At 39.7% G+C, this 14,954-nt stretch overlaps 1 protein-coding gene across 3 annotated transcripts in view; it reads left to right on the top strand.

Moving 5' to 3' along the window:
• FAM120B (family with sequence similarity 120 member B) overlaps positions 1-14,954 on the top strand; it is a 66,830-nt gene that overhangs the window by 16,212 nt on the left and 35,664 nt on the right. For all 3 annotated transcript variants that reach the window (XR_016281737.1, XM_089529972.1, XM_089529973.1), the window contains exons 4-5: positions 6,336-6,431; positions 14,202-14,374. Coding sequence is in view for 2 of the 3 variants with exons in the window: in XM_089529972.1 (XP_089386098.1) it covers positions 6,336-6,431; positions 14,202-14,374 (269 nt within the window). In the remaining variant the exon portion in view is untranslated. The remainder of the gene's footprint in view (positions 1-6,335; positions 6,432-14,201; positions 14,375-14,954) is intronic.

Below are 14,954 nucleotides of genomic sequence, written 5' to 3'. Positions count from 1 at the left end.
GGGCTAACTACAAGAAAGAAGTTGGCAGCATGAGCTGAAGTCTACGAAAGCTCATGCTGCCAACTTTTTATTTCAGTTAGTCTCAAATGTGCTACAAGATCTCTCTACATATTGATTCTACAGACTAACACGGCTATATCTTTCAGTCCTAGATTAGTTTGAAGAATTGCTTCTCTCTCCCTCAAAACATTTTTTCCTTTCCCACAGTTATTTAATCATTTATAGTGCATGAATAATACATGTTGTGTTTGAAATGTAATAAGAGCTTTGGAGGTAAAAAACAACAACAATCTATATAGTTTTTTGTGGGTTTTTCAGGCTATGTGGCCATGTTCTAGCAGAGTTTCTTTCTGATGTTTCGCCAGCATCTGTGGCTGGCATCTTCAGAGATCTGTGGCTGGCATTCTCTGAAGATGCCAGCCACAGATGCTGGCAAAACGTCAGAAAGAAACTCTGCTAGAACATGGCCACATAGCCTGAAAATCCCACAAAAAACTATGGATGCCGGCCATGAAAGCCTTCGACAACAATATATATATCCAGTTGTGAGTCGCAACTAGAGTCGACTCCTTAAATCAATGAGATTTATGTTAAGTGTTGATTAACTATACAGCAATTGATTCAATAGGATTACTATACTTGGGAATAGCACTTGGATATAGACCCATGTGGGGGTCGGGTGGCTTTTCAGATGTGGATGGACTGCAGCTCCCACCATTCCTCATTATTGGCTGTGCAGCATAAAGCTACTGGGAGTTGTAGTCGAATAACAGTTGGTGGGCTGCATGATTCTCACCCCTGATTTAGGACAATCGATTCTAAACTATATGGCCAGTCAAAACAGGACTTGGGATGGAACAAAGTTGATACATTGGAGTTTTGTATCTTAAAAACACTAGTTTTTACCTTAAGGTTATTTTTAAAAACAGTATTTAGTTTTCAGTGTGTCATAGTTCATAAACATCTTGTTAATTCTTCAGAATTGAAAAAAAATGTTTGTATGGGGGTGGGGCTTGTATTAGCTGCAATATTTTGTTTTATATCAGACGTCAAGATAAAGAAGTCTACGAAGTACAACTAAGGATTAAACCCAGTAATCAGTCCTAAATACAGTAGATCCAATCAATCAGTGAAATTTACATAAGTATTTGTTTATCAGTTTCCCATGGATGCAGTAGGTCTGTTCTAACTGAGATTATTATCAGGTTTAGGCTGAAGGCTGGAAGTTTGCTGGCACTGAAAAGTCTGGAAACTTTGTGGTACAGCTGTCGTTCAGCTCCTTCTTTTAGACAAGATGAGGCTAATGTTGGTTTCTTATTCTCTGAGCAGTCTTCCTGTCAGGAAAAGGAATGTGTTAGGGACCTGATGGTAGAGAAAGTGACCCCTTATGTTCCACCAGGGCTAAATGTTCATAAAGAGTGTTTTGCTCTGATCTTTCCTCATGATCTATGGCACTGGGGCTGGTCGGGATCTTAAGTCCTGCTTAGTCCATCCAATCTGGAGAGGAAAGGGGCTGTGGCATTGTGGGTCGTACAAGGTGCTATCTCTTGCTTGAAAAGGGCTGGGAGAGGGCTTGTTGCTTGCTTCTTGCCTCTTGTCTGTGGGCTCTCTTAGATCTATCAAGTTTTAACAGATTTTAATCATATTGAATAAGTATATTTAGAAATAGATAGTCAAAGGGCTATTCCTCTTAAAATGGTTTAACTGTGACTGATGTGAGTGAGAATCATGTAACCTTCCAGATGCTGTTGAATGCAAGTCTCATAACCAGCTTTGAGGCATGCTCATAATTCCAATCCAACAACCTCTGGAGATTGCATGATTTCCTGCCGTGGTGTAGTAATTTATTTCACTTCAGCCTTTTAACCATATAATTTAATGTTCATTTGTTTTTGCAGGGTATAAATTAGAAGGCTGAAAGCTCTCCGGTCTTCTAGCTGTTAGACGTTGACATAGACAGCATACTTTGTGTTGAAAATAGTTTTATTATGTAATATGGATGATTTTATTTTTATATAATCAGTACATTTCTGTAATTGGTACTATCCACGTGAACTATAACCAGCAAGACTGTACAGAATCATTCAAAATCCACATAACAGTGATACCTTTATTGAGTCAACCAAAATGTACATGTTGTAAGCTTTCGAATCGCCACTGGCTTCTTCATCAGGCAAAGGTGTTAAAAATAATGCAGGAGAAAGAAAGGAAAAAAAATGATAGTGTTAGTCATAGCCTTGCATTTCAATATGCTGTGGTTGTTGTTCTCAGTTAAGATGGTATGAAAGGGTATTCATAGAGGTGGCCCCCTCCTCCTCCTGACCATATGGGTACTAGGAGAAGACTGTAGTTATTTTTAAGGGCAATTTCATTTACAAAATTTCCCCAACTCTGTGCTTTCCAGATGTGTTGGGCTACATTACCACGATCCTCACCCAGCAAGGCTGTTGTGCCTAGGGATGATGGAAGTAGCAATCCAAGACAGGAGGGAGGGGGAGGCTGGGGAAATCTGATATCAGAAATCCAAAAGGTACACAGGTTACATCACCATGTGTGAAAGTCATAGGAGTGTTTGTTTAGCTCTGTTGGGAAACCACAGGAAATGCACATTTTTGAAATGTTTCCTACTGGTGGCATTAGAATGAAATGAAATGTTTTGGCAACACTCCTAATCTTCATTATCTTGTCTGTAAGGCTTGGTATTCTCATACATGTTTTTGAAATACTTTGGATCCCATAATAAACAATTAGTGAAAGATATGAAAGAGTACAGCCACAGTACAAATTTAGCCTGATTTAAAACTGGCTAAACTGGGATAGACGTCATCCAACAAACCCTGGGAACTGCAATTTTGTGAGTTGGGAACTGCTGAGAATCTCCTGCCCATTCCCAAAGTTTTGTCATCGATTGTGAAATAGCCTTAGAAATACTGTAGCATAGGCATGCTTTCAATAAATACAGAACCAACAGATGGAATAATAGTAAAGGTAAAGGTCGTCCCTTGACATAAATGTTAGTCATAATTGACTGAAGGGCCAGTGCTCATCTCCGTTACTAAGCCGAAAAGCCAGCATTGTCCGAAGACTACTCCAGAGGTCATGTGGCCAGCATGACTGCACCGAACGCTGTTACCTTCCCACCAAAGTGGTACCTATTTATCTACTTGCTTTTGCATGCTTTCGAACTGCTAGGTTGGCAAAAGCTGGGACTAGTGACAGGAGCTCACCCCATCATGCAGCATTCAGGCCTCAAAGTGCCGATCTTCTGATCGGTAGAATTGGTGTCTTAACCACTAAGCCACCACATCTCTGGAATAATGGTACAGCGCTATTATTGTGAACATTTAATGCCTGGTACATTTACTGTTTTAATCAAAGAATTCTGGAAATCTTGTGGCCTGATAATTTGGTAAGAAGGATCATGTGTCAATCTCTTAATGAACTAGTTTAAGACATATTGCAGCTGTATCTTTCTCCCTAAATACCCTTAAGGCCACAGATCCTGTTTGATCTTGGAAGCTAAGCAGGGTCAGCTCTGGTTAGTAGTTGGGTGGGAGACTGCCAATGAATACCAGGTGCTGTAGGCCATACTTCAGAGGAAAGAACCGGCGAAACCACATCTGAGTATTACTTTCCTAAGAAAACCCTGTGAAATTCGTGGGATCACCATAGATCAACAGGCAACTTGAAAGCAAGGACACACACATAAGATATGCAAGAAGTGGAAGGTTAAGTCTCCCTGTGCCTCAGCAGGGCTGAGGAGAAGAGACAGAGGAAAGCAGTGTGCTTGGACCTTTGAAGGACTTAGGCTCTGTTGGCCTGAACACTGAAAAAACATACATTACAAAATAAATGTTGATATCTCAGCAGACCAAAGATCAGCTATAATGTCTTTTCTTAAGTTTTTGCAAGCCCATGTCTTCTCTAAGTGCCAACATTTCAATTCAGACATAGAAAAGCACAAACAGTGAGAAAATTGAAATAGTCAAAGAGTTTCCATACTTTGGTTCAAATATTGATCAGAACTGAGACTGTAGTCAAGAAATTAGTAGAAGGGAAGGATTGGGAAAGGCAGCTATGAAAGACATGGAGAAGATCATAAAGTGATATTGTCTTTCCCATCATTATGTACAGATGTGAGAGCTGAAAAGTGGGAAAAGCCAGTAGGAAGAAAATCAACTCATTTTGAGAAGTGGTGCTGGAGGAAAGTACTGAGAACACTGTGGATGGCCAAGAAGGAAAACAAATGGGTTCTAGAACAAATCAAACCTGAACTCTCTCTGAAAACCAAGGCCCCATGCAGACAGGCCAAAATAAAGCTGCTTCAGGTCACTTTGGATGTATGCTGTTTAAATGATGCATGCATACTAAGAGTCCAGAAGCTGCGCCAAAGCTGCTCTCTAGTCCTTAGGGCAGATTGTGGCTTTGGCATGGCTTCCAACTCTTAGTACGCATGCGTCTTTTAAATAGCATACCTCCAAAGTGACTTGAAGCAGCTTTATTTTGGCCTGTCTGTATGGGGCCCAAGATGACTAAATTAAGGCTGTGATACTTTGGTCACATCATGAGTAAAAAGGAATCATTAGGAAAAACAATAATGCTAGGAAAGGTGGAAGGTAATAGCAAGAGAAGACTGTATGCCAGATTGTTGATCTTGATCAGGGAGGACACGGGACTGGGCCTGCAGGACTTAAGCAAAGAGATTGAGGACAGGGTTTTTTGGCGATGTCTCATCCACAGTGTCACAGTGAGCCAAGTCGAAGTTGACTCAAGGGCAGGTAACAGCAACAACAAAATATAGTACATACCTTGAGAGCAGAAGTACTAGGCCCTAGCCATAGTAGTCTCTGGTTATGCCTAAACCTAAGACACTTAAAAGGTGTTTAAAGGGAACAGTAACATTTGATTTGTAGGTAGACTGGAGGGGGAGAGGCACAATAATGCGTCTTGTGCTGGATCAGTGCCAGCAATTGTTATCTCTGGAAATCATTTCTCTTGATGAATGGGAGGGGGGCAGCAGTGGGAATGATTGATGTGATTATTTGTATATGTGATAGGAAGAGAAGGATTGGGAAAACAAAAGGGATTAGTCTGTATAACTATGTCTCTGTATGGAGAAAGGGCTATACAAATGTTTTCCTTCCTAGTAGCCAAGTTCCTATACACCAAAGCTCTGGTCTTGCTTTCATAGAAACTGGAGCTGGTATAGCATGGAAGGATCTGTCTTTGGTAAAAAAAAATCTTTGAGTTTACACACCTGAAATGCAGCAGTCTCCTAATACAAGATTGGAACATCCATAACATCACTACTAAAGTTGACTTAATTTATGTGGCTTACCAAGAATGGCGATGTAGCTAAATCGGGGCATGCTCTAACTGTATTGTCACAACAATATAATGTTCCCTTTTCAGTTCCAATTTCTTTCTTGAATGTATTGCTTTAACCAATTTGGCCCTATATACTCTAACAGTATATAGTCTCATTCGAAGGTATGTGAGTAGAGGTTTGCAAACGAACAGTATAGTCCTATATGTCTGTATTCAGAAATAGCATTCTGTAAGTAGAGGATATTTCCTCCATGTCAACTGGAACGGGACAGCAAGCTTAGTCTTGTTTTCTTGCATTAAAGGGCTGCTAGTATGCTACATATTTTGTTGGTCTGCTCAACATCATTGATGTTTTATGGGTATAAATGTGTTACATAATGAAATTGTTGGTTCAGTATGAAATCTGTCTACAAAGGAGGACAGGCAGCAACAGCTGCATTCTTTAAAAGGACTAAACTTAGTCCTTTAAAAGGACTAAACTGAAAAGCTTTTGGGATCAGTGGACTGAGCAAATCTCTTCTGCAAAAGAGTATATCATGCCATTAACCATCACTATTCATAAAGGTTCTTTGAAAGATATGGAGCCACTGATTAAATCATTGAGTGTGAGGGACAGGTACACCTATACAAGGAGTTACACTTGCCCCAGGGCTCTTCTGCAATTGGCAACAGTGCCCAATTGATAAGGAAATAACCCCAGGCAGAACATCTGCATTCCTGATCTCATCTTTGCACAATATCATTGTGCATATTTTGATTCTTGTGTGATCTGTACAAAATCCCCTTTGAAACAGCTCTGTGGGAGTGTGGATTACTGAGACCAACCTGCATTGACATGCCATTGGCAAGATTTACATTGACATGCCATTGGGAATGAGTACATTCTTAAAAGGTGTGAGTTCATACAATCATCCTGAGAGCACATCTAGTATCAGTTTTCAAATAAAGCATACTTGAAAAATGTCATTTATTATTTTAACTTATTGATCCAATGCTCATTTCTTTAGATGTCCAGGGAACAAGTCCTGTAATAAAGGAGTGGTTTGTGTATCCTGGGAATTGTTTACAGCAGCCAGATCTGGTGCAACCCAAACAACTCCCAGGTAGAGTAACATTTCTTATTGGTTTTAAACATGAGATCAGTATGAAATATTTGACTGTTAAAATATGTACTATTGGTTAGACTGATGTTCTTTGAGGCATTTTGGTTCTGGAGACCCAGACGGCTTAGAAATGTCAGCTTACATAAATGCATTTATTTTTGATACGTGTCATCTGCCAGTGCGGTTTTATAAGCCCTCAGGGAGGCTTAAAATATATAAAAACTATAAACCTCAGCAAGCACATGTCAAAAACAGAACAGCAGTACAATTATGAAAACTCCACGACAGCCCGTACAATATCTAAATAAAACATAGGAAAGGATCTAGACAGAATGAGTTCTTATATTCTTAGTCAATGTTGCATTGACCATACTTGAGTTTCTCTGAGAAGGATTTTCTGCAACTAGGGTGCCACTATCATTAAAGATCTATTCCTTAGGCAGGCCATTCTGTACTCACTGCCTACATTCAAAGCAGGTCCTCATTGCTGCACAGAAAGGTGTATGCTGAAGGAGGCATTATCTGAGGTTTCCTAGGCTTCAACTACTACTACTACTACTACTACTTCTTCTTCTTCTTCTTCTTCTTCTTCTTCTTCTTCTTCTTCTTCTTCTTCTTCTTGTTATTTCTTACCCTCTTCTCTTCATGGATTGAGGTGGGGAACAACAACAAATCAGCAATCACAATCTCAATTAAAACATATTACCAATAATTAAAACATGCAACTGTTTAAAAGGACAAATAAGACATACACATTTTAAAACAATCCACATTTAAAATTCATCATCTAAATTCCCAATTTAAACATCATCTGGGTGAGCTTGCCAGAAGAGACTGGTCTTCAGTACTGTTTTAAGTTTGGACAGCAAATTCAGGTGTTAAATCTTCGAAGGCATGTTATTCCACAGTCTAGGGACGGCTGACAAAAAAGTGTTGTGGCTGACAAATGCCAACCTAGTGACCACTACTATTATATTAGCTTGTGCCTGGAAAGATAATTTGAACCCTGTCCAAGTCTTTCAGCACTCTAGTTCCACCACCTTACCATAACTGCATAAAACGGAAATGGATGTTCTGAGCAACCTGGTGATGGCACTGTAGCAGACTACAAGTAGGTGTTAAAACAAAATTGCCCTATGGGAAAACACTAGTATGGTTGAACAGCATTGTCCCAGCACCATATTCTGTAACCTCCTTTTCAACTGAGAATAGGAACACAATTCAGAAAGCTCTTACTCAAATGATCCAGAAAGTTACCAGGATTGATGGCATCAGAAGCTACATAGAAACCCAAAAGAGCCATCTGGGATATAGTTCCCCATCATTATCCATAGTGATCATGGCATTTTCTGTTCTGAAAATATATTTTAAAGCTGCTGAAGGAGTTTCCTGCATTGAACTGCAGTGTCATAACTATTTAGTACTGTGTACCCAGACTGGAAAGTTTCCAGTTACGAATGGCATAATGCTAATTAATATATTGTGTCATAAATTTCCGAGGGCAAGAGACTACTGTGTCACATGCAGACTACTGATTTCAAATGATATTGTTGAGCATGATTTAAATCATGGGCTATATGTGGCCCCTGAAGCTCTCTCATCCCCCAAAGTCCCTCAACCCTCAAATTAAATTTTAAAAATTGCCTTAAAAGCACAAAGGAAGCCCCCATCTACACAAAAATCCATAAAAACACTCACCCACCCTTATTATGCACAGAGCCCCAAATACTTGTTTTTTGTTGCAGTCCTTCACAAAATGGCAATTGGAAGTGACACTTTCACTTCTGGTTGCCATTTTGAGAAGGACTCTGACAAAAAAACCTGAGGTATTTTCTCACACTATTGGGGTGAGTGGGCTGCAGGGTAGTTCCAGGGAACTGGCCCCATGCAGTTGCCCACCTCAGGCTTAAATGATATTAAGGGGACTTTACATACCAGGGCAATCTGCTGGCTGTCCTTTATGTGACCTGTTCTTCTGGTGAATGGTATTGCATGGTCACTTGTGACAGAAGTATGTAAACTGAATCTGGAGTTGGAAGCCATGGTGAGATCAGGCATGATGAAAGAGGAGCAACCAGCATGTTGAGATTCAAAGCACTGACTGTCTGTGCTTTGTTGCCCCCACAGCTTTCCCATGGAGCTGTGCAAGTTGCCTGATTTCTCCCCATCTGTCCTCTGAGCTTTAGGAAGGAACTGAGGCAACCAAGGAACCTTTGTGGATCAGGCTCGGGACTTTAGATTAGGTCCACAGACTGAGGGTCCCCCTCCTTTCATGAGAAGGATACAGTCAGTTCTGCAATATGCTTCTCATTTGCCAGCTGTGAAGCAGATACTTTGTTGGGAAACATTTCCCATGATATCTAATGTGGTGTAGTGGTTCAAGCAATGAACCAAGACTCTGGAGACCAGGGTTCAAATCGATTCTCAGCCACAAAAACCCATTGGGTGACCTTGGCCAAGTCACACTCTCTCAGTCTCAGAGGGTGGCAAGGGCAAATCCCCTCTGAAGAAACTTTCCAAGAAAACCCTGTGATAGGTTCACCTTAGGGTTGCCATAAGATGGAATGACTTGAAAGCAAACAACACACAGGATGGGAACATTATTTTCTTGGTTAAATGAAATGACAGCCACATGTCACTCTTGGCACTTGCTTGTAAAAATACATACATACATACATACGTATGTATGTATGTATGTATTTTTACATATATATATATATTTGCAAAGAGCAAAAAATGTGAGGCTCAGTATAAGTATGAGAAATTTCATCCAAAAATACCCTGGAAGCAACACCTTATAATACAAGTTCCCTTTCAATTGTATTTGCATCTAACGCTGCAATAAAAAACCTGTTCTATTTCAGCACAGATTAGGAAGGGAGAAGAGGACTTCCAAGATTTATTTTTAGAGTTATGTTCCAAAACAAATATTTTTCTTAAAAATCTGCGGACCATGTTTTTATGCCTTAAATTCTCCCATGAAGCTTTTATTTTCTTCGGCATGAATCCATAGCTCACCAAATAAGGAGCTTGGCAGCAGTCCACTTTAAAATGTTTTTGTAGGAGGTTAAGCTAGTCAGACTAATAAAAACAAATATAATATTTTTCTTATTGGTTCAAAGAGTATTTTTGGAACATCTATACATTTGCACCCATCTCCTTCCAGCAAGATTCTTTCTCTGTCCTTATTAAAAGTAGCCAAGATATGGTGAAAACATGCTCCATTGAAGTGAATGATATGCTGCTGCTTAACACAGATGTCTTACCCAATTTTTAGGCCCTGTTACAGTTTATTTCCTATAAATTTTATTCATTCATTCACTGAAATATCTATATCCCATCCTTTATCCAAAGATCTCAAGATGGTGTACAATAACAGTGTAAAACAATTTAAGAATACAATTGTAAAAAACAATGTACAGTTTCAAAACATATTACAATATATAGCAAGTTAAAACCATGAATAAGTAGGGAGATGGAATAAAATGATTAGATTTCAAAGACCTTAGTAAAAAGCCTTATTTTAACTAGATAACAAACTGAAGTCCAGCTCAGTGATAAGCATGCATCTAGGAAAGGTCATTCCAAAACAGGTTCTACAGCAAAAACAACAACAAAAAAGTTGTCTTTCACACCTTCACATGCTGTGTGGCCCCCACTTCTGGGTCAAAAAGAAGAGCCCCTCCAACAAACTCAAGTCCTTGGACAGATATGTATCAGGAGAAGTGCTTCTTCTGTATAGACGTCCCAAGCCATCTAGGGATTTAAATACTATCACCAGCTCATTGAATTTGGACTGGAAGCATATTGGCAGGCAGTGCAATTTTTGTCATTGTTGTATAGCTTCTATCTTCTCTACAGTCTAGCTGCTGCATTTCTACTAGTTGCAGTTTCCAAATTATCTTCAAAGACAGCCCCACATAGAGCACATTGCAATAATCTAACAGGGAAATAATTACTGTACATCATGAACTACAGTGACTTTGATCCAAAACACACCGCATAAACAATCCAGTTGGAGACCATTTTAACTACCTTGGCTCAGTACTAGGGAATCCTAGGAATTGTAGTTTGCTGTGGCACTAGAGCTCTCTGACAGAGAAGGCTAAATGTTTCACAAAACTACAGTCCCCAGAATTCTCTAGCATTGAGCCAGGGCAGTTAAAGTGGTCTTAAACTGGATGATTTCTACAGGGTGTTTTGGACCTAAGTTAATACTGACCAGGAAATGCTGTAGCTAGTGGACCACGTCCCAGAATAACTATTCCACATAGCCTTTGTCTTACTGGAATTTACATTCAGTTTATTGGCCCGTGTGTGTGTGTGTGTGTGTGTGTGGTGTGTGTCTTCAGGTCATTTCCAACTTATGGTGACCCTAAGGTGCACCTGAGGTTTTCTTACCCAGCCCTTTACAGCATCCAGGCAATAGTCCAGCAGTTACAGTGTCTCAGCCACCTTCCACAGCAAAGAGAAGTAGAGCTGAGTGGCACCAGCAAACTCCTAAATGACCTCATGCAGAGGCTTCCTAGAGATATTGAACCATGGGCTGAACCGTGGTTTCCCCAATGTCACTCTCTGGAAACAACCCAGGAGATAGGAGCAGAACCAACTTAACACATGGAATTTACTGCTGAGTAAACAAGCCAGGACTGCATAATGAAAACCTTTAAATGGATGCCAGAATTACTGCTACTGGGACCTCAAAACTTGTCACTTGAAGTTTATTACATTTCAACTCTTGCAGTGCTCCTCAGTTTTGCATTTCGTCTCTGGTTTTAATAGTAGTTCTCTTGTTTGCAGTTTCAGTAAGAAGCAGTTATCAAAAATATCTAGGAATGTTGACATGGAAGTACCCCTATTTGATGGGCAATGAAAATTTTCTTGAAGATTTACCTGCAGTGATACTGCCTCTTTCCATATATATTTGGATAGGAAAGTATCTATCTTCTCTGGATTTGAGGCCTTAATCTTTAGAAAATTTGTATCAAAGAAGCCTGATCTGAGGGTGATGGGCAAAATATTTTCTGTTTTGTCTCTGTGGGCAAAAGTACCATTTGGTTAAGAGAGTTTTGTTTACTAAATAAACAGACAATTCTTTCACCTACTGTTTGACACCACAGCACTATAATCATTTATAGTGGCCAAGTGGTTCATCCAAAAGAATGCAGTTCCTGTGTATAATTAGGAAAGAAAGAGAAATGTTTCACCAGATTCAGCTTGATCACTCTCCTTACTGAACTGGCATCTTTGGTTTTTTGAAGTACAAATTCCAAATAGTTTTGAGTGAGAATTTGTCTAAATACAACTTACCCAGCATTTTCTTTGTATTTCATTCTCACTTATTAGTCATCTGGACGTAAAGATAATGGAACATTAGACCCAATAAAACTTCATATGTTCTAGTTCGTTGGAAGCATGTTAAAATATAAAATATTAATTTGAACACTAATTTGAAATGAAAATATTAATTTGAATATATTAAAATATTAATTTGAACATTAATTTGAAACTATTAAAACACATTCACCATTAGAAGCAATAAAACACTTAAATGTGTTTTAATGGTTTCAAATTAATGTTTTAATTGGACAGGTTATTAAATTTCCCTCCTCTTCTGTACTGTACTACATGTTTGAATTTACATTGTAAGCTGCTTTGGATCCCATATTGGGGGAAAGCGAATAAATAAAATAAAATAAATATGAGCATAGCAGCAGTGTAGCAGCATTAGTAGGTTATGTATGTGTTGTGGTAGCCTTTCCCAACTTGGTGCCTTTCAGATATGTTGGACTACAACTCTGATCATCCTGAGCCAATAGACAGTGCTGGCCTTGGGGAGGATGGAAGTTGTAATTCAGTACATTGGGAGGGTGGCTAGTTGGGGAAAGCTCTGCAATCTATTGAGAATAAAATAATAACGCCTGGTGGTTTTTGATTGTAGGTTTTTTCCAAATGCACACTTGGACTCTAGAATGAGAGACAAGAGACTCCATGTAGGGCAACGTGGACATTAATGTCCTGTCCACCAGTTTCTGACACTTAGGAGCACTATACATTCACTGGGATCTGGGGCACAAGACCCCCATGAAGGTGGAAAAATCTGAAATAAAAAAGGGTAATATTTTTACCTGAGAGAATACCTCTCCAGAAGCCTCTAAGTCCTCCAGAGCTACTCTGTGGTCTACCTCTGGCATAATTGCACTAGAGGACCAAGTAATTCCTAGAGATAACATATTAATAAAATCCATAAATAATCAAATCTGCAAAGGACAAAGCTGCAAATGTGGAGTGCCAGCTGTACACATAAAAGTGTAATTCTCAACTCAGTACCCCCCCCCCAGCCCATTTTAGAGGAAGGCATGGCCATGCAAGCATGTTCCTGTGCTTGCATGAATCTGATGAGGATCTATGTGTACTGTAAATGACTTGTGGGTACACACATCATAATGAGACAGAGCTTTCTTGGTCACTGCTCTCAGGCTTTGGAATTCCCTCCCAAGGAAGGTTCAATCTGCCCCTGTTGTCTTTTCACCGATAAGCAAATACTTTCTTGTCTGAACAGGCCTTCAGCCTTGGCTGACCAGAGTGGAATTACATGAACCTGAGTGTGTTGTTTTAATAAGCACTGCATATTTAAAGCGTTTTAATTGTTTTAAATGATAATGTTTTAATTGCATGTACTATTTAATGCATTTTGACTTTTGCACTGTTTTGTACTGTTCCATTTTAATTAATGTTGTAAGCCTCTTTACATCCCATTCAGGAGAAAAGCAGGATATTAAATACATATATACATACATAAAGTAATGCACACAGAACTTTGGACTGAAGCAAAGACTTTACATATTATTAAAATATGCATTAAGTTCAAGTCTGCTATCCTCCATGGGCAGCATACAGAGCCACCTTTATTCAGGATTCACTTTATTCTCCTCTTCAATATCCTCCATGAAATGGAAACAGAGTACAGGTCAGAGGACTCATGGGAAAATGGGTTGTTGTTGTTGTTGTTGTTGTTGTTGTTGTGTGCCTTTAAGTTATTTCCAACTTGCAACGACCCTAAGGTAAGATCCTATCACAGGGGTTTCCTGGCAAGACTTGTTCAGAGGGTTTTTGCCTGTGCCTTCCTCCAAAGCTGAGAAAGTGTGAATTGCCTCCGTGGGTTTTCCATATCTGAGTGGGGATTTGAACCCTGGTCTTCTGAGTCATAGTCCAGTGATCAAACCATTGCTCCATGCTAGCTCTCAGAAAAGTGGGTAGGTTATCAGATACTGTATCATGAGGCGCAAAAGAGTCTCTGTGTCAAGAGACTGACAGCTGGGTTGCAGTAGATCTGGATCAGCAGTTGTGCCCTGTACAAAGAAAGGATGCACTGGGAGAGGAAGACAGATTAAAGTTATTGGGTTGGGGAAAAAATTCTGAGAAGGAAGCAATACAGGGTCTCAAAACACTTGCAACTTTGCTGCACTTACATTGAGGGCAATTCTTTTCTGTAAAAGAAAGAAACTCTTTGCTTAAGTTGCACAGGAAAAAAAACCTTACAATCCTGCAGTCTTGTGGCTTTATGAGATGAATGTGGCTCTGCCTCATGAAAATGCACCAGGAACCAGAGCAGCTGAGGATCTGAGCAGCAGCATCTTTGATATTCCTTAAACCTGAGACCCTTTGATATTTACGTTGTAGTTTAAAAAAAAGCAGCAAGTAATTGTTTCCTGTCACATTTTAGTGAAGAATGATTGCCATGGTCCAAATGTCAAATTTCTTTCCTAGGTGGGACTCCTGGATTGAGATCTCTATGGCTCAGCAGGGGACCAGAGGCTGAAAAGCAACGCCATCACACATTTCTGGCATGCTTTCAACTGCAGGACATAGCAGAGGACCTCCAGACCTTGGAAGCCTCCGTTGAAGCTGCCTGCTCCTTGCTAATCTACCTCACTCTACAAGTAAAGAACATCTTAATTTTGTGTCTAAATTCTTCTCTCTCACATCCACAGCAGATTGGTAAAGATTAGTTCATAATGTATCTTTAGCAGAACTTGAAAAGTCACTTTTGGAGTTACTTTGTTACTTTGCAACTCTGAGGATCTCCTGTCCAGCATAGTAGCCATGAACTCATAGAGGACTGCAGCCTTAAGAAGTGGTTGCATCAGAGTACGAGCAATTTAAGGTTGTTGTTTTTTAAAGAAGAATAAAGAAAAAGTGGGTAGGTTATCACATATATGAATTACAGTCCATAGAGCTTCATATGATGAAAGTTTCTTGCCGTGCAGTGTTCTTTTGGGTACCTGGAATTGTGAGGTTTTCAGGACAGTGTAATAAATTAAGATCTAAGGGCCACAGGGGACACTTGGGAGAGCAGAGTCCATTGCGCATACGGGATTCTGAATAAGACAGGGACACCTCACAGTCTTTAATATAAAAGATAGCTTCGGGATCATGCTTATGTTCATGGACTATTCCCTATACTGAAATTATGGCTGAGTCACAGTTATCACACACACACACACACAAGAAGAAGTAGGG

This window comes from Sceloporus occidentalis, unplaced genomic scaffold (assembly GCF_023333645.1).
Source record: "Sceloporus occidentalis isolate IW3139 unplaced genomic scaffold, rSceOcc1.0.p SCAF_6, whole genome shotgun sequence".
NCBI lineage: Eukaryota > Metazoa > Chordata > Lepidosauria > Squamata > Phrynosomatidae > Sceloporus > Sceloporus occidentalis.
This window is presented reverse-complemented; position numbering and strand designations above follow the sequence as displayed.